Here is a 19,443-nt window from a genome sequence, read left to right as displayed (position 1 = left end):
TCTATTTTTATGGCCAGCGTAGACCAGGTGGGCTCATGTACAATCTCTGCTTCCAGAGGCGAGGTGCTTACCTGAACAAGGAAGCCTGTGCTTTCGGAATTCAAGCCAAATGAATGCCTAAAATAATGGAGCCAGCCTTGTGACTACACTCCTGCCTGCTAGCCTCTTCCAGAACTGAAATGCTAGGAAGTTGCCAGGGCAACGTCCCCTCTGTGCCACACCCCTCAGGCTCTGGTCCCGCCCAACCGCAGCCAGAGCCCCAAGGCTGCAGAAGTCTGCGAGCAGGACCTCGGGCTCCTCCCTGTTTGAATCCGCAGCTGGAGGAATAGCAGAGGACTGATCCGCGGACTAGATACCACCCTGCGCAGCAAGAGAATGAAAGAGGGGGACTGAAAACCAGTGTCCTTTAAAAGCGCGGCCTCCTAATAGCGCTGACACGCACCAGGCACGTCACACGGGCATCTTCCTCATCTCCGTGACATCGAGAGTTAGATACTCTCTCTTCAAGGAACGAGGACTCAGAGGTTAAATGTGCGTCCCTGCAGATTGGGGCACTAAACGATATGCCGGGACACACAGGAAGCACATGCCCCACGTGGACAGAACCGGGGTCCTACCTGCAGAATGGTTTCGCAGGTGGCGGTGTATTCGATCTCGCGCTTGAGCAGGCAGCTCAGCTCTCCGATGATGTCCCCACACGTGCAGTACTCTGTGAACATGCTCTGGGAGTCCCCCTCGGACTTCACGGGGTGGTCGATTCCAAAGGAAGGAGGCAGGCTGTGCAGCTGCGAAGGGAACCCCGCCTTAGGAAGCCTAGATCAGAGCGCAGGGGCTCCCGCGCGACCCTGCGACTATTCAGTGGAAGGGACAGGTGCTTTGTGGACCCTGTCGGGTGAACGGGCTTCACGGAAATCGCGGTTCCTTTCACACCCCAGCTGTCTCGGGCACGGACTGTTTCCAGTCTTTAGCTTCACAACTTTCTCCTTATCCGTTCCTTGTACAACCCTCCCCTACCCCCGCAGAAGTAGTGGTTGCCGTCTGCAAGGAACTCCCTGAGTCCGTTAGATATCCTTAGCGTAACCGGTGCCTCGGGGGCAAAAACCACATTCTAATTGCCTGGATGCACAGATCACACATCTTGAGTTAATACACCTACAAAACCAAGCCGCGGTTTCAGTAAAAGCAACAGAAAACGTTCTCAGGGTGACCACGAGGTGGCTGAGTCCTCCCCCCAGGAAAAGAACTGGTAGCCGTGGGTGGGGGAGAAGAAAGGCCTCAGACTTCAGGAGGAGGCTGCAGGAGTCACCCAGCAGGGCTACAGAATTTTCCAGCAAGTTCAGCTGGAAACGTCAAAGACCAAGGCGATTGTTCAGGACACAGGCAGCGGGGAATCCGGCGTCACTGAAGGAGCCGCTGAGAGCACCGCACCCTCCCCTGGTGACCGCCATTCAGACTTCTAGTGGCCTTCATGCCCCAGAGGACCGGGGCGGTCTTCCCGTTGAGTTCGAATGCAGTCCCAAGGCCCTTTGAGCGATGAGGGATGGCCCTGCCCTTGCAAACCAAGGAAAGAAGGCAGCGTCTGGGCCGGCAGAATTGTACACAAGTCCCTCCGGGACTCCTACTTTTGTAACTCGGCACTTGACTCGATTACACTCGACTCGGTGCTGCTGTGAAGGGATTCTGCAACTGGAATTGTGGTGGCTAACCACCTGGTCTTAGAGCTGATCGTGGATTATCCTGCGAGTCCCGTGGACTCTCGAGTCCTCTACGGCGGGAGAGGAAGTAGAGTCATTCAAAGAGACGGGGCACTGTGAGGAGGACGCAGCGTGCTCGGCTCTGAGACGCCAGTGGCTGTGTGCAAGGCCCAGAGAGGCGCTCTAGGACCTAAAGGCGGGTCCCAGCTGGCAGCCGGCCAAGCAGCAGCCACGTGGCTCCCACGGCTGGAAGGAGCCGGTCCCGCCGACCACGTCCCTGAGACTGGAAATGGATTCTGCACCGAGTTTCCAGAAGGGAACGCTGCCGTACTGACCCTTTGAGCTTGGCCTTGTGGGATGCAAGGGAAGAGGAGTCTTAGACAAACCAGCGAAGCCCAAGGCCGTCTGAACCACGGAGCTATGAAGCAACAAAACTAGCTGCTAACGGTGGTGAATTGTCACGGCACACACAGAACACTAACGGAACATCGTCAGCCGAATCCCACTGGCCTTATATTTTAAGAAGCCCTGTCCTGGCCGGCGTGTTTCAGTTGGTTGAGCATCATCCTGTGCACCGAAAGGCTGCTGGTTCAATTCCCGATCAGGGCACATGCCCGGGTTGTGGGCTCCATCCCTGGTAGGGGGTGTGCAGGAGGCAGCCCATCAGTCTCTCTCTCTCTCTCTCTCTCTCTCTCTCTCTCTATCTATCTATCTATCTCTCTCTCTCAACATAAATTTTAAAAAATCTTTAAAACATAAATTTTAAAAAATCTTTAAAACAAAAGAAGAAACCCTAGTCAGTCTCGTCACTGCAGGAAAATTCCCCAAAGGAACACGCGTGTGGCGGTTTTAAGGGTGCGGTCTGACCTATTCAGTGAACACTGGCCGCGCCTGCTTCTGGCTCCCAGGGATCCAGGCCAGCACCTGGTCACACACGGATTCTAACGGAAGCAGCACGGAACAATGGCTAAGGACGCAGACACGGTCCCCGAGGCCGACCCCAGGGGACCGCAGCCCTCCTGACCTCTCGCTGTGTGCCCTTGAGGGCCAAGTGAATCGATTTCTCTGTGCATCAGTTTTCTTGAAAAATAAGGTTGTTACGAGGATTAAATGTCATAATGCGATGCCATTCCTGACCACGCTCTCAGAAATCCCAACCAACCTCTTCGTCTCATCCATCGCCTCTAGCATACTATTGATTTAACGTCTTTTGTCGAGTGTCCCATCTTCCATGCCTCCACTAGAAAGGAAACCCCGAGAAGGCAGGGATTCTTGTCTGCTTTGTGAGCTCCGTGACCGGATTGAGGGCCACAGCGAGGCGGTAATGAAGTAAGTACTTGTTGAATGGAATTCCCAGACACGTCATAAGCGCTAGACATGTGTCAGCTTTATAAGAGGTGTATTACAATAGCTTATTTCCATAACCAACTTTTAAGGTCTGAAATACCCATTCCATAAAGTAGAAAGCCAAATATATGACTTGTGTTATAAAAAAGGGTTTGTCGCTTGTCACTGGCATCTTGGGTCTGGGAATTATTTGGGTCAGGAGCTGGGGCTCATCTGTGCATTCAGCCCCTAGTATTTGGATTCTAAAGGATTCCTATCCCCAACACTCTACTGACATCTTCCTCTCTGTCTCGCCAAAGCCTCCTACTGGTCAGATTAAACGTTGTATTTTTCTATCCTCATCCTAGCTGACCTCCGAGGGGATGTGACATCATGGTCCCTCATTCCTGACTCTCGTTTTCCTCAGGTGGGTAACTCAACCGCTCCGGTGTTGGGTTCCTCAATCGAACACCTGGGTAAAGCCAGCTCCCTCCCAGGACCGCTGTGAGCAATAAGCAGGACTATGAAACATTCTGTAAGGTGGGGCACCTTCCGGATGTGGGGGATTAGCATCAGCTCTCAGCTCTGGTGTTCAGAGAGGGAGGGTTTCCTTTGGAAAAGAGATCACGTTAACATTTTGAAACTTTCTGGATTCCTAAATTTCTCCTTATGTCATAATTACATATTTCAATTACATTTTAAGTAAAATAAATAAATAACTGGTCCCTTACAACTGCCATTCCTGAAATAATTAGGTAGATTCCCAGCGGCATTTCACCTTCTTTACAAATGACATCTCCGTAGTCGAAATAGGCAAGTTTGGCTCTTTCCTAAAAGGAAAAAGAAAAGATCAGAGAAGGAAAAGGCAACACAAAAGCTGCACAGCCTGCTTTCCTGAAGAGAAATCGGATTTCAAAGCAAACATGCCTTTCAGGCATCATCAAAACAAACTGCAATCTTTGGTTTGGTGATGCATCACAACAAGAGCTGCTGCGGAGCCTCATCAACCTTCGGAGAGAAGGGGACAGAGACGGAGGAGCGGGGGAGCTTTGTGGCTGGCACCCAGAGAGGGGCTGAGGAACGCCCAGTGAGTGCCAGGTTGGGTGGATGTTTACGTAAAGGATCATCCTTCTGACTAAGGAGAGACAGGACGTTCCGGTAAAGTCCAGAAAGGCCCCGGGACTGTGCCCTGGGTGTCCAAGGAAGACTTGACAGGAGGAGGAGCAGCTCAGCTGAGACCTGGCGGAAGAGTTTACCGAGAACCAAGATTCGGTGAGCTGAAGACCACTCGGGCCAGAGGGTTCAGGATATGAAAAGACCGGGAGCAAACAGAGTGCTCGGGGTCAGACTTGGTGTGCCCCAGGCAGGGCGCGCTGGGCACCAGGACCCAGCTGTCCATTAAGGACTGTGGGGTTCACAGTCATTTTAGGGGCTCACAGCAATATTTTCGTTTCTTTTAACATTCAAAGGACTAAAAGATCTTTTAGGGCCCTGGCCGGTTTGGCTCAGCGGTTAGAGCGTCGGCCTGTGGTCCTGAGAGACCCGGGTTCGGTTCCCGCTAAGGGCACGTACCTCGGTTGCAGTTTGTCCCCGGCCCCGGTCGGTTGTGCGGGTGGCAGCCACTTGGTGTGTTCCTTTCACATTGATGTTTCTCTCTCTCTCTCTTCCTCTCTCTCCCTCCCACTCTACCTGAACAAAAAATGGAAAAATGTCCTCGGGTGAGGATAAAATAAATAAATAAATAAAGAACTTTTAGGTAGAGGAGAATGCTTTAATACTACAACAGCTAGTACTAGTTAGTACTATATAGTCATCTTCCTATGAACACAGTCATAAAGCACACTTTTTGGTACCCTTTTTATGGAGGAAGAGGCCCACTAAGGCAAAAGTGCCCAGGGCCCATGAGAAGGCATAAGGCAGTCTGGGGGAGCAGGTGGGGAGGTGAGCCAGAGCCAGGTCTTGGGGGATTTTGGAGCCCTGTTAAAGAATTTGGGTTTTTTCCAAAATCAGAGCGAAGCCACTGAAGGGCTTGTAACAGGAGAATTATGGTGACAGATTCGCATTTTACCAAGATGTACGGGAAATATAATTCAAATCATTCGTGTGGCCATCACTGAGCGTGGGGCAAGGGAGTGAAGAGTTCTCGTTTTTCAGTGTATGTACTTTTGAAGTATTTGAACATAAGCATGAATGACTTCACAGTTAAAAAATAAACAAACAACAACAACAACAACAAACAGGAAAAGCTCACCTAAAGCCAATTACCCAGCATGTGGATTATTCAGAATTTGTTCTCCGACCATTGTCTTATCTTTACAGACTTTATAGCCTTTTTAATAAACCGTACGAGATGGGGGATGAAAGACGGGAGGAATATTGAAAACTAACTAGTGAGTCTGGCCGGTGTGGCTCAGTGGTTGAATGTTGACCCATGCACCAAGAGATCACCAGTTCGATTCCCGATCAGGGCACATGCCCAGCTTGTGGGCTAATCTGCAGTGGGGAGCATGCAGGAGGAAGCCAATCGATGTTCTCTCATCAATGTTTCTATCTCTCTCCCTCCCTCTCCCTCCCTCTCTAAAATCAATAAAGGGGAGAAACAAAATACATATGTGTGTGTGTGTGTGTGTGTGTGTGTAAATTAACTATTGAAGCTGTGATGGAGACCAAGATTGACATTATAGTCTTCATTAAGGGGTGTTTTTGTTTGCTTGTTTCCTTTTCTGTGTAGGTTTCAGTCATCCACACAATCGATGGGCTGTTCCTAATGAGAATAACGCCCGTGTGCTCCCAACTCGTCACAGTTCTTACCCTGCTGAAACCGGCTTTCAGAGGCTACCAAGAACCAACATGCTAAGGAACAGGGCACTGAAAGAGTGAGAGCTGTCCGTAAGGGGGCAGAGAACGTCCAGCCACTGTGCATAGGATGGAGGAGGAGACGGTTGTGCCCTGGTCATGGATTCACCTCAGTGTCTGTGAATCGTTAATTTATAGAGTTTTCTTCTCATCGTTTTTCCCATTCCTCCCCCATTCACCGATGGATGGTCAGTGACAGTTATACTTGTGAACATCATCACCTGTAAAGAACCAGATTCTAATTTTATCTTAAAATTGGATTTTTGAAAAACTGAACAGGCTCCGTGAAAGCAGGGACTTCGTTTATGTCGTTCGATGCCACCTCTTCAGGCCGGGGACAATCCCTGGCACACGGAGGATGTTCGATAAAGACTCGTCCGCAGAGCTCAGGTCCCTGTAGCAACACTCAGCGGGCTTTGCACAGGCGTGAACTTGACTGCACCACAGTCCTCCCTGTTCCCTGCCACACTGCTGGTTTGACTTCCGTTTATCTTCCTGGCCTGTGGAGTCATTTGTATTTGAGGACCTTGATCTAAAAAAGTCTTTTTCAGATAATGCGTCTAAAAGCCCAGAACTCTACAACGCAAAATAAGGTGGGGTTGATAGCAATCCGGTAACAGAGAGGGCTCATCCTAAGCAGGGAATCCACTGTGGAAAAAAATGATCTTTGCCTTTTAGGCTCAAAAATGAGATCTACCCTTTATTGGCCATTACAGGATTCTTGCTTCAGATTTTTGCTCTTGTTGTTGTTAATCTTGCATTGGGGAGTGGGAAAAAATGGAAAATAATTACCATGCAACCTGAGCCAGAAGAGAAGACAGAATCCTTACCTTGAAGAACTCAATGAGAACCTCTTTATTTTCCAGCCAAACAATATTATGGAGATACTTGTCAGGAGTCGGGGGCGGGATCGCCATTGGAAAGTTATTCAGCGCTTTTATTTTTGAAAGAAGTACCTGAAAACGAGCAGTCGGAATAAAGGTGATCAGATCCTGTCACAGAAAAGGAACATTGGGCTGAAACCGAAGAAAGCTAAACCAACCACTGTCGCGCAAATGTAACCTTGATTTTTAACTCAGCTTCTCACCCCATTTAAATCATCCTCTGACCCCCCCTTTTGTCCCTATGCTCCCCTTACTACTGTTTTCACTAACATAGCATCTCATGTTCAATTTACCATCTTCATAGTCCAGTTAACCCTCCTATTCTACTGTCTTCATCTCAAATGATCTAAACTTCATAGTTGATTGCTACATGAATTAATGCCATGTTCGCTCGGTATTTTCTCATGTATATGATTTGCTTCTCTAAACCCTTCTAATTTGGGAGGATACAGTTCTGTGGACTCCGAGAAGCCTTCTCTGGCTTCCCCCTCCGGGTACAAGATACCACTTGTCTGTCTTGTTCCGTCGGCATCTCCTACAACCCATCACATTGCACTAGTAGTAGTAGTTTTACTTACATGTTTCAGCCTCCATATTACGTAACTTTTGTTGGTTGGATGAACAAATGACTAAGTGAAAGAATGAGGACAAGCCCATGGACTTTGGGTCAGTGTTGTATCCATTCACTATCCCAATCTCTTCAAGAGTTCCTAGCACGTAGTAAGTATCCAATGCGTATTTGCAGAATTAAATCCAACAGACTTACCTAGCCCCTTATGACCTGGGATTGCTAATTACATCTCTCTGGCTGACAATTGGACAATCAGTAGGCATTCAATTAGCAACTGTGGAATGATTGCCCATTACCTTTCTAAACAAAACAACAGGAAAAATTAAATCTCTCTCCTCGTAAGGGTTATATTTACTTACGGGTATCAAGCATTCGACTTAATCCTATATAGCCTTCAAAGTGGTAAACAGAGAAACACAAAACCTGTGTGTAGAGGTGTAACCTGAAGAACACTCTGAGTGGCCCTTTTCTTCGTGCACGTGACGGAGAAATCACACGGCCCGCCCAGTCCTTTGCCATGAGTTACAGAGACTGAAGAGAGAGCCATAAAGGAGAAAGGTCTGTCCCACCCCCTCTTCCCTCTGGGACCATGGAGGGGACACTCTGTCCTGAATTCCTGTGCACGGTGGCCCACGGCTGGAGCTGTGGGTGGCGAGGGACAGCATGTGACACCCAGAAGGAACTCAGCAGTGGGCAACACAAAGAATGCAGGGCCAGAACCCCGGTTTCTCTGCTTCGTGCTAGGAGGCAGAGAGACCCTCGGTAAGATAGAAAATGTGTAAAGTGGTAGAATTAAACATTTTTTCCCTCTGGTTTATATTCCTAATATTTTTTGCAAATGTATTTATAATTTTTCAAAAATCCTTCTATCAGCCAACTGATCAGGTTGTCTTCCCTCTCCTCTCCCCTTAGAACAGCTCCCTCCCTGACCCCCACCAAGACGTGCACACACACACACACCCCTTGCTCCCCTCCCTACCACATTAACATCACGTGACTCCCACCTCCCCTGCCACAGCCGGCAGGCCTGGGCAGTCCGCACTCCACCAGTGGGTAGAGCAGCAGAGACGCCTAGTGCGTCTGTAGAAGGAGCCAAAAGACGCCGCCGCAGAGGGGCAACTCCAGTAGAACCGGAGAGCCTGGCGAAGCTTCTAGGTCCTTATTCAAGTCCCTTCCTGACCTGACCACATGGTCCATCTACTGTGAGTTCTACAAGGTCCTCTGTGTCCTTCTACTAACTCTCCCAATCTCACTTCTGTGCTAAACCCAGCTCGGGTTGGTTTCCGACCTGCAACCAGGTAGCTGCGACGTGCAGAGCACCAGGGAGCGTCGGTGCCCTTGCCTTTGGCTTTGACAAAGGCTGCAGGGGAACGAGAGTCGGCGGGGGGTTAACCACTCGCGTTTTCAATCTCCTTGGCTCGTTCCACTCTGCCCACCGCACAGCACAGGCTGGGGAGTCGGCGGAGGGAACCCCGTTACCTTATTCATCTCGATGCCCTCGTGTTTATCGATGATGCCTCGTGAGCACATGAAGGCGAGGTGCTTCAGCGCCTTGGCGACCACGGTCTGGATGGCCTGCCTGGTCTTCAGCGCGATGACAACGTCACGACACTCGTGCTCTATGAGTCCTGGTGTGAGTGAAACGTCAATAGGCAAACGAGGCAATAACCCCAGTCACCAGTGTTTGTATGCTGGCTTGTGGTTGCCACAGTATCTACACGACAGCCTTCTGCTCCTGTTTCCTACAGAACTCGGGGGGCTGGTAGGACCAGGGTTCTTTTCATCTCCGTTTCATGGACGAGAAACCTGACAAGGGGCTCTCCCCACCGGCGAGGAGGAGGGCCCTCTGTCTGCCTTAGTCCCACGCGCTCCGACCTCGCTCCACCCCGAAGCTCATCCCACTGCCTATCATTCTTCTTACTTGTCTCACCGTCCACGCATCGTTTTAGCTAAATTATAGCTTGATACACATGATCTACTTTTTGTTGGGTAGATGCATAAATGCCTTGCTCGAAGAGCCCTGGACTTTGGCTTGTGGGTCTTTCTGAGATCACACCCCAAGGTTTTCCCTCTGGTGAACGTGAGAAGTCACGGTGGGACTGGGAGTCAAGGCTTAGTGTCTTTTCCAGCTTTGTAATCCTGGCACTCGGCACGAGGCCTGGCAGCCGCAAGGTACTCCGGGCATTTTCCAGCTGAAGTGAGCAGCCCGGGTAAGTGAGGGGACGAGGATCAGGGGCCGGTTCTGGTGCCAGACGCACCTGGGCCGGGGCGAGCTCACCACTCACCAGCCATGTGAGCTCAGGCAAGTTAACCTTGCTAAGCCTCAGTTGCACCATCTATAAATGAAGATCACAACAGTGTTTGCCTCATTCAATGAGATCATGTCGGTCAAGCGGCTAACACCGTTCCCGGCACAACCAGCATTCAGTGCCCCGCTGCGTAACGATACGGGAATAGGGCAAACCTAAAACAGAGTAAGACAGCAGCTCCCAGCCCCTCGTCTTTAAAAGCACAAAAGTAAAAATCTGTCTACAGGTGAATGGCAGCCACGGGCCCTGAGTTTCCTTAGACGGTGCCCAACTATTCCAACCTATTGTCTCCAAAGTTGAAATGTCATTCGTTAGACTGTGCCCTTTCTGTTTTGATTCGGAAAGTGTGATGCTCAGGAGTCCACACGGCCTCTTACAATGGTGATGCAGGTGAAGTGGTTTTACTTTATTTCTTTTAGAACAGCTTCCCTCTATTAAGGTCCTACAATATGCCAGGCTCCCCACCAGATACTTTGCCCACACTGAGGCCTGGTCCACCTCCCCCTTCCGAGGAAAGTAGGCTCGGGAGGCTTTGTGTGAAACCCTGGGCCTCCGGCCGTCTGCTTCTGCCCCAGCAGAGCGACTGCAGAAGGTCGCGAAACGACATCCTCACCGTCTCACAGTCCTGTGTCTCCTCGCCAACGGAGCAAAGCACCCTCTGTCAAACAAAGGTCATCTCCAGTCTGTTTCTTGCAACTTGAAGAAATCAGATCCTGTCACCTCAATACAACCTTCCACACTCCTCATTCTCTCCTCTGTGCCCCACTGTGAATAACAGAACTCGAACCCTCTGCAGTTCTCCAGAGAGGCTCACATGCAGGCTCTGCACCATGTGCTACCTGGTCCATTACATGTGCTCAGTAAACGCTTGTTGGATGATAGATGGTTGATTGTGGAATTAAAGGAAAGCATGGGCCCAGCCGGTGTGGCTCGGGGGTTGGGCGTTGACCCTGCACCAAGAGGTCGCCGGTTTGATTCCTGGTCAGGGCACATGCCCAGGTTGTGGGCCCGATGCCCAGTGGGGGGCATGCAGGAGGCGGCCAATCCATGTTCTCTCTCATTGATGTTTCTCTCTCTCTCTCTTCCTCTCTCTCTAAAAATCAGTAAAGAAAAAAACTTTTTTAAGAAAACATTAAAAATAAGTATATAACTAAATGAAAGCATGGACTTGTCCTCTTTTGGTTAAATGAGGGGATGATGGGTCCTAGAGCAAACGAAGCCTGAAGCCGCTGGGGACAAAAATGACCAACGGAAGCTGTCTTACTTCGGGCCCATCGCGAGAAGGCGGGTTCTTGGGGAAAGACCATGATGCTGGGAAAACAGAAGGCAGCAGGCAAAGAGAAGACCAACTATGGGACGGATCGACTCCACAGAAGAAGCCACAGGCAGGCGGTGCAGGAGGTGAGCGGGCCCGTGGAGGACGGGACATTGTGGACATCCATCAGCATCCACAGGGTCTCCAGGAGTCAAAGCCAACTCAATGGCACGTCACACACACACACACACACACACACACATACGCAAGGCGTGATTTCAGGAAATCAGATACTCCAATGACCTACCTAGTTCTTTGACAGCATCTCGTTTGTTGGTTTCCAAAATTTCATACAATTTCTGTAAGAAGTTAGGAGAAACATTGATTTCTTATTGTACCAAGTGCATCTCTGACTTTAAAATCTGAGGGGGGAAGGACCGTGGTAGGAACCTCCGCTTATGACTGGGGGAGCGACTGGGATCAGTTCTGCCCTCTGTCATGCTGCCGCCTCCCCCGTGGCCACGCTCGCGTCACAGTGAGACTTGTGCGGTCAGTCTGCACTGCACGAGCATCAGGAGGGTTCTCGTAGGTGGAGCCCACTGGGCGCCGCCAACCGAGCAGCTGTTTGGGGAGCCAGTCCGGCGGGAGCACAAACAGTGCCCTCCTGAGAAAACCACGCTGTCAATCAGCTCCTGCTTCCTCCAGATAACTCCTGATACAGCCAAGAAAGGGCCCCATTCCCCAGCTCGGCGCTCTGTGTTCACACACGCGATAGGTGTTTGCCAGATGCCCCAGGCGCCGCTCTTCACGGGGCTACCCTCTGGCTCTGAGTCTTTCTGGAGCTTGTGTGTGGCCACACGAAAACCCTGTGACCCGACAGCTGAAGTGTCCTCGGACGGCCAGGTGCAAGCGACTGAAAAGTCTGCACCCACCGGGCATCGTGCTACTCACCGAAAACAACCTTGTCGTCTCAGGTCTAGCAGTTCCAGTTGCTGCTGTTGTTTTGAGTTTAGAAAAACATGTACTAGATCCCTCATTTTGGCTTAAGAGTGAGGTATGCAATCTGTATGACGTGTTTCTCCTCTCTTAGTAACACTGAATCAATGTGGGGAAGGTGTCAAATGACTGCCCGTCCGCGGCAGCCGCGCGGCGTGGTCCAGGCCTGCTGGCGGAGGGGCGCAGACCGAAGCCCAGCCCCCGCCGCGCCAGTCGGGACCCGCAGCGAACCGAGCCCGCGGCAGACCCCTGCCCAGGCGAGCCGGGGCCTCCTGTCTGCAGAGAGAACAGAATCCTGGCTGCCCGCCGCCTCTCTCAACGGCGTCGCTTTCAGAACGAGCAGCGGTTTGCTATCGAAACACATCTCAGAAAGCCACCTGACTCTTCCCTGGGTCTCCACAAAAATGCCAAAGGGGAACTGGTTACCTCGACTTGGAGGTAACTGCCTGCATGACAGCCCCGACTCCTCAGAACCCATTCTTAACTCCCCACGGGCTCTCGTTTTGCTTCTCTCCTCCTCCTCTTTCTGAAATCTTTTCTCCTATACATAGCTGTGTCCTTTCTAACAGATCCATGAAGCTTTCAGTCGTGGTTTTCATTTTCTTCTCCGATATTCAGAGTAAATCACCAGGGTAGGGTTCTGTTGCGTGTTAATATCTGACCCAATACTCAATACTCCTTTGATAAATCCAGATGATATTTCTCCAGCCTGCCTTTAAAGACAGCATGACAGGTGCCGGATGCCTTCCTAAAACTCAAGTATAGTCTTCCTACGGTCCCTGGTTAGAAAAGAAAACCTCAGATGCTATAGATATTTAACAAATATATCTTTTTGTGGACTTTGGAAATTAAAAGTAAAGAGATTAACACAGGCGTCTTCGCAGCCTCTTTCCCTCTCCTGACTTTAGTAAGAAAAGGGCCTCTCTTTCTTGGCTGAGGTCTGAGGCAACTCGCAGCCATCACAAAATCAGGCATGACAACCAGAAGAAGTAAACAGCCCCCAGCCCAGCCCTGGCTCTATGTACACACACACACAATCATTAGATCTAGGACTCTAGTAACTGGAATTTAAATTCACTTCAAATTAAAAATCGGGCGCCCCACCTGAGCCGAGAAAATAACCTTCAGCTGTCAATATTGTTCAGTTTAGACCCTCATCGACATATATGATAATGTAACCCCACATCACCAAACATTGGGTGGAAAAAAGAAAATGAAAGACAAAAATCAAACATGACAAACAGAAGAATGAACCGCAAGGATGCAGAATTAACACAGAAAACACAACATCTTAAAAAGAGATCCAAGAGAAAGTCGCACTTGTAAATAAAAGGGCGGGAGGAAACCGCTGCTATGGAAAAGACGCAATCCCAGTTCTCGGAGATCGACAACGACTGGGAAGAAAATTCCGCAGACGGCTGGAGAGCAGAGGGGAGCCGTTAAGGACTGCATCGGCACCCTGGAAGGTCAAGCTGGACCTCGCTGGAAAGAGGAAGGAGTTGAAAGTTATGAGACGCCCTGGCCAGTTTGGTTCAGCGGTTAGAGCGTCGGCCTGCGGTACAGAGAGACCCGGGTTCGGTTCCCGCTAAGGGCACGTACTTCGGTTGCAGTTTGTCCCCGGCCCTGGTTGGTCGTGCGGGTGGCAGCCACTCGATGTGTCCCTTCACGTCGATGTTTCTCTCTCTCTCTCTCTTCCTCTCTCTCCCTCCTGCTCTATCTGAACAAAAAATGGAAAAATGTCCTCGGGCGAGGATAAAAAAAAAAAAAAGTTATGAGAAAGGTCAAAACAGGGACTAAATCCAGAAACTCAAAAATCTGTTCCAAAAGGAGAAAACAAACAGCAAAGGAAAGAAATCGTCAAAGAAGACTCCATCGAGTGCTGCGTGGGGTAAATTTTAGTTTCGATCATTCCAGGAAAAGATCCTGGTGGAATTTCAGAGCTCCGAGGGCAAAAAGAAAACCCCGAACGCCTCTAAAGAAAGAGAGAGAGACAAGCCACCTACAAAAACGAAAGTAAAATCAGATATATCGGCGGTGCTAACGACAAGAAAGTGGTCTGGAGCGCAAAACTATTAATAAAGAGAGCAAAATACGGTGTTTGGACGTAGAAGTCCATGCACCTTTTGAAAAAAAATTACTTATGGGCATAATCCAGCATAATGAGGAGGAGAGTAAAAGGGTGGCTCACATGGGATCCCAGGAAGAGTAGCAGAGGAATAAAACCTACAAGAAGAGAAAGATGATTTTAAAAAATAATCCATTTGACTGTTTTGTAGAAGAGTCTCGCCCTGGCCGGTTTGGCTCAGCGGTTAGAGCATCAGCCCATGGACCAGAGAGTCCCAGGTTCGGTTCCCGCTAAGGGCACGTACCTCAGTTGCAGTTTGTCTCCGGCCCCAGTTGGGGTCGAGTGGGTGGCGGCCATTCGATATGTTCCCTCACATCAATGCTTCTCTCTATCTCTTCCCCCTCTCTCCCTCCTGCTCTATCTGAAGATAAATGCAAAAACTGTCCTCCTTGAGTGAGGATTAAAAAAAGAGAGAGAGAGAAGTCTCTTTTAAGAAGTAAATATTTAATAGCACTGGATCATATTTCCCTTCTTATGGACTGAATGGTAGGTTTTATGGTGGATAATAATTATACAATCATAACAAAATAAAGATTGTTTTGGTTTTTCCATGTATAGTGCCATCTATTGGAAAAAATGACGACTTACAGAATAGAAGGTACATGTTATAAAGCTTTTCCTTATAAAAAATATTAGCTCCAAAAACTTAAGACAGGAATAAATGAAAGGGTTAGAGGAGAGGAATATTCTAATCTCCTCACACATCAGGCAGAGAGTAGATAAAGGCTGTTTAGAGATAACAAACCCAGAATCAAATACACATGCGTAGGTTTAGAATTAGGACACACAGTAGAGAGATGTAGCTCGGGAATGCCCACTAGAGGGCTGTCTCTGGAAAGTGGCAGAGCAGAGGACTGGGAGGGTTACTTTCGCTTCCTTCATTGTGTTATTTTCAAGTTGTAAATCATGCATGATTATTTCTGTCCATCTTTTCTGTGTTCTCTCCTCCATATATATATATATTATACTGTGACTATTATACTGATTTCACTATTAAACCCAGAAAATTCAAAAACATTACTAAAATTCCAGGATTCTATCAACTGTTATAGCAAGTGGCTTCTAGCATCAAGTTATTTCAAATATATGACAAAAATAAATTCACAATATCTGAATTGTTCTTTTTATAGGATACCCTTCTATTTTTAAAAGTACCTTCATCCAGCTGGTGTGGCTCAGTGGGTTGAGCATTGACCCATGCACCAAGAGGTCGCCGGTTTGATTCCCAGTCAGGGCACATGCCCAGGTTGTGGGCCAGATCCCCAGTGGGGGGCATGCAGGAGGCGGCCAATCGATGTTCTTCTTCATCGATGTTTCTATCTCTCTCTTTCCCTCTCCCTTTCTCTCTCTCTAAAATCAATAAAGAAAAAAATGCAATAAAATAAAAAAATAAAAGTACCTTCAATGCTGACTCTAATACATATAAAAATATAAAATTGTTGTTTACTAATATCTGTGTGGATACATTTAATTAGCTCCCTCGCCATTGGCTGTAGATGAATCATCATAGGATAAACATGCATTAATGCTATAATGTGTGTGTGTGTATTTGACTCCAATATACAGATATTTGGAGTCAAAGATCTTACCCTCAAGGCCGTGCAGAGCCACTGAATACTCTTAAGCAGAAAATCATCTGTGGAACTTAACCCTTTAGGAAGAGTGCCCTGCCCCACTGCAGAGGGACCTGGAGTGGACGGGCTGGTGTGGAGAACCTGGTTAGCAAGCGACTCCCTCCAGCGCCAAGTCCCAGTGTGCTTATGTCTTCACCGCCCATTTGGTACGTAAGCTCATTCTGCCTGGAAATGAGGAGGGTCTTGAACCAGATCAATAGCCACCGCGGCTCATCCCTCCTCAGAGCCAGCACTTCAAGCTTCCAGTGCACCCCGTTCTCTCCCTCTTCCTCCCCACCTCACACCCACCCTCTCTTGGAGGCCTTGTTGGCATCTCAGCTCCTGTTTGCTGCATTTTCCAGGGGCCCCACCCTTAGACAGTGTTACCCAGACAGACGGAGTGTCTTCTCTACTCCGCACTCAGAAAATCAAACAAACAGTAGGTCTCCTTCTAGAAGACCAGATGAGTCAGATCAAGAGCTGAAATGGAAAGAGCAGAGACTGTTCTTGGCAGCACCGCTTATCAACCGACAACCGAACCCCTCTCACTGGTTCTCATTTCTCTGCGGGGCCAAAACAGTCTTTTTATTTTATTTTTTTATCCTCACCTGAGGACATTTTTCTATTTTTTGTTCAGGTAGAGTGGGAGGGGGAGAGAGGAAGAGAGAGAGAAACATCGATGTGAAAGGGACACATCGAGTGGCTGCCACCCGCACGACCAACCAGGGCCGGGGACAAACTGCAATCGAGGTACGTGCCCTTAGCGGGAATCGAACCCGGGTCTCTCGGGACCGCAGGCCGACGCTCTAACCGCTGAGCCAAACCGGCCAGGGCCCAAAACAGTCTTAAATGAACCGCCTAGAAACAGTCTTAAATGAAAACTCCTAAGGGGCTGGGATTTTTTTGGTTATTTTCTTTCTTTATTTTTTTATTCCAAAGGACTGGTGCTCGTCTCTTACCTGATATATTGACTCTCGGCCAGAAATTTGTTTCACTAAGAATTTGGCATCCTCTTGACTTTTGACGTAGCCTTTGGTGATGCTGTACATCAAGCTGAGGCGCTTCTTGATCTGCACCTCGGCGACGTTGATCAGCAGCGGTATCACGATCTGCGACGAGGGAGAGGGAACACTTGGCAGCGGGTTGAGCAAAGCACCCTCGGGGCAGAGTTCTCACGGTGTTGTCTCCGGCCAACCCCGCAACGCCCAGAGGCCCATCAGAAACGCAGACCTGCTGGACCAGGGACTCCGGGGACGGGGCCCAGGAGTGGGTGTTTTAACGAGTCCTCAGGTCTCAGGTTTGAGAGCCACTCTAAAGAAACGAGAGCTCAGGCCCTGGCCAGTTTGGCTCAGCGGTTAGAGCGTCGGCCTGCGGTCCAGAGAGACCCGGGTTCGGTTCCCGCTAAGGGCACGTACCTCGGTTGCAGTTTGTCCCCGGCCCTGGTTGGTCGTGCGGGTGGCAGCCACTCGATGTGTCCCTTCACATCGATGTTTCTCTCTCTCTCTCCCTTCCTCTCTCTCCCTCCCACTCTATCTGTACAAAAAAATGGAAAAATATCCTCGGGTGAGGATAAAAAAAAAAAGAGAGAGCTCAGTGAATAACCAGCTCCGCAGCTGGGAACTTTGTCCCCAGTCTCTGTTCCCCACCCTGATTTCAGCAGACAAGAGAGGTGGTCCCGTAACCTGGGTTACAGTTATCAACCGAATAAATTGTCTCTGAGTGGGATTTGAAACACTAACCTTCCTGGATTCAAATACCAGCTCTCCTACTCACTCTCTGTGTGACCTTGAGCCAGTCACTAGTGACTCTGAGGACCCAGTGCCCTTGTCTGTGAAATGATGACAATAGCAGCTGAGTGCCACAACTCCAATGGACTGCTCCCCACAAGCAGCGCAATCAACCTCAGGGCAGAGTGCAGGGCAGCTGGGGACTCGCCAGGGAACAGAGGAGGAAAATGTGGACGGGAGGAAAAGACATCACAGCCAAGGAATTACAAGAGCAGAGAAAGGAAAGATGTTTCTAGCTGCTAGTTTGGTTGTGAAACTTTGGACAGAGAGAGAGATCTTAAACAGGGTTTTTACAAGTTTTATTCCATGATGCACTGATATCCCCCTAAGCTGTTCCTAAGAGGATCTAAATTTTAAAATCTCCAGCCCGGTCAGTGTGGCTCAGTGGATTGAGCGTCACCCATGGACTGAGAGGTCCCAGTTTGATTCCCAGTCAGGGCACACGCCAGGGTTGCAGGCTTGATCCCCAGCAGGGGGTGTGCAGGAGGTAGCCGAATGATGTTTCTCTCTCACATCAATGTTTCTGTCTCTCTCTCTCAAACTATCAATTAAAACATATTTTTAAACAAATTTTAAATCCTCACCCAAGGATATTTTTCTATTTATCTTCAGATAGAGTAGGGGAGGGGAGGAGAGGGGGGGTAAAGAGAAACATTGATATGAGAGAGACACATCCACTGGTTGCCTCTCACACAACCCTGACCAGGGCCAGGGATGAACCTCAACCGAGGTCTATGCCCTTGACCAGAATCGAACCCACGACTCTTGGTTGTGAAACTTTGGACAGAGAGAAAGATCTTTTTTTTTTATCCTCACCCGAAGACATTCTTCCATATTTTGTTCAGATAGAGTGGGAGAGAGAGAGAGAGAGAGAGAGAGAGAGAGAGAGAGAGAGAGAGAAACATCGACGTGAAAGGGACACATCAAGTGGCTGCCACCCACACGACCCAACCAGGGCCGGGGACAAACTACAACTGAGGTACGTGCCCTTGGCGGGAACCGAACCTGGGTCTCTTGGGACCGCAGGCTGATGCTCTAACCACTGAGTCAAACCGGTCAGGGCCAGAGAGAAAGATTTTAAACAGTGTTGATGCTCTAACCACTGAGCCAAACCAGCCAGGGCTAAAAACGTATTTTTAAAACCTCCAGTATTTTTCCAAGCTCTCCAGTACACTTGTATTTCTTTGGAAAGCACCAAACCAACTTGATAATAATGATGACACCTACTTCATAGGGGTATTGTAATCATTTAATTAGATAATAAACTATGTTCCTGGAACATAGTAAGTGCTCAATAAAATAAGCTAATCACGATTATATTCATTACATGAATTCTTTAAATATATTTCACTGAGATTTGTCAGAGAGTACTGGACAGAAATGGAAACTTGCACAATAATATGTCTTTAAATCTTTATGTCACAGCCCGGCCAGTGAGACTCAGTTGTTGAATGTCGACCCCTGCACCAAGAGGTTGCCAGTTTGATTCCCGGTCAGGGCACATGCCCAGGTTGTGGGCCAAGTCCCCAGTGGGGGGCATGCAGGAGACGGCTCGTTGATGTATCTCTCATAGATGTTTCTGTCTCTCCCTCTTCCTTCCTCTCTCTCTAAAATCAATTTAAAAAAATTGTTTTAGATAATAAATAAATAAATCTTTATATCACTCAGAGAGACTTTTCTCAAAGTCCTACTTCTAAAATAATTATTTTCTATTCATCTGCATATCTTTCCAGAAACTGATTACCTAAGGAAACTTCCACCCTCATTTTAAGACCGGGTAACATTTCCCAGCTGCACATCGTCTGTATTCTGGCAGGTTATACCTTATGTGAGCTCTCAGCTCATAAGGCAAACATAAGAAACAATCAGAATTTCCCCCTTCCACAGATTTTGTGTATTCCACTCTGTATAGTAGTTCTAAATTACTGACGAACACTGAAGTTTGGTAACACTAATACAGAATCCAGGAAAGAACAAAAACGAATGTCTACAAGCAATAAGCCTTTGCGATAGGTATAAATTTTCTT

At 48.7% G+C, this 19,443-nt stretch overlaps 1 protein-coding gene across 1 annotated transcript in view; it reads right to left on the bottom strand.

Annotated features, from left to right (window-relative positions):
* Positions 1-19,443, bottom strand: part of SLC9C2 (solute carrier family 9 member C2 (putative)) — a 66,761-nt gene that overhangs the window by 11,621 nt on the left and 35,697 nt on the right. The window contains exons 18-23 of the mRNA XM_036272980.1: positions 16,589-16,738; positions 11,203-11,254; positions 8,811-8,959; positions 6,707-6,832; positions 3,752-3,850; positions 618-785 (exon numbers count right to left, since the gene is read on the bottom strand). Of these exons, the coding sequence (XP_036128873.1) occupies positions 618-785; positions 3,752-3,850; positions 6,707-6,832; positions 8,811-8,959; positions 11,203-11,254; positions 16,589-16,738 (744 nt within the window). The remainder of the gene's footprint in view (positions 1-617; positions 786-3,751; positions 3,851-6,706; positions 6,833-8,810; positions 8,960-11,202; positions 11,255-16,588; positions 16,739-19,443) is intronic.

This window comes from Molossus molossus, unplaced genomic scaffold, assembly GCF_014108415.1.
Source record: "Molossus molossus isolate mMolMol1 unplaced genomic scaffold, mMolMol1.p scaffold_m16_p_20, whole genome shotgun sequence".
In the NCBI taxonomy this organism is placed as follows: domain Eukaryota; kingdom Metazoa; phylum Chordata; class Mammalia; order Chiroptera; family Molossidae; genus Molossus; species Molossus molossus.
The sequence above is the reverse complement of the archived record's forward strand: the minus strand, read 5'-3'. Positions and strand labels throughout refer to the sequence as shown.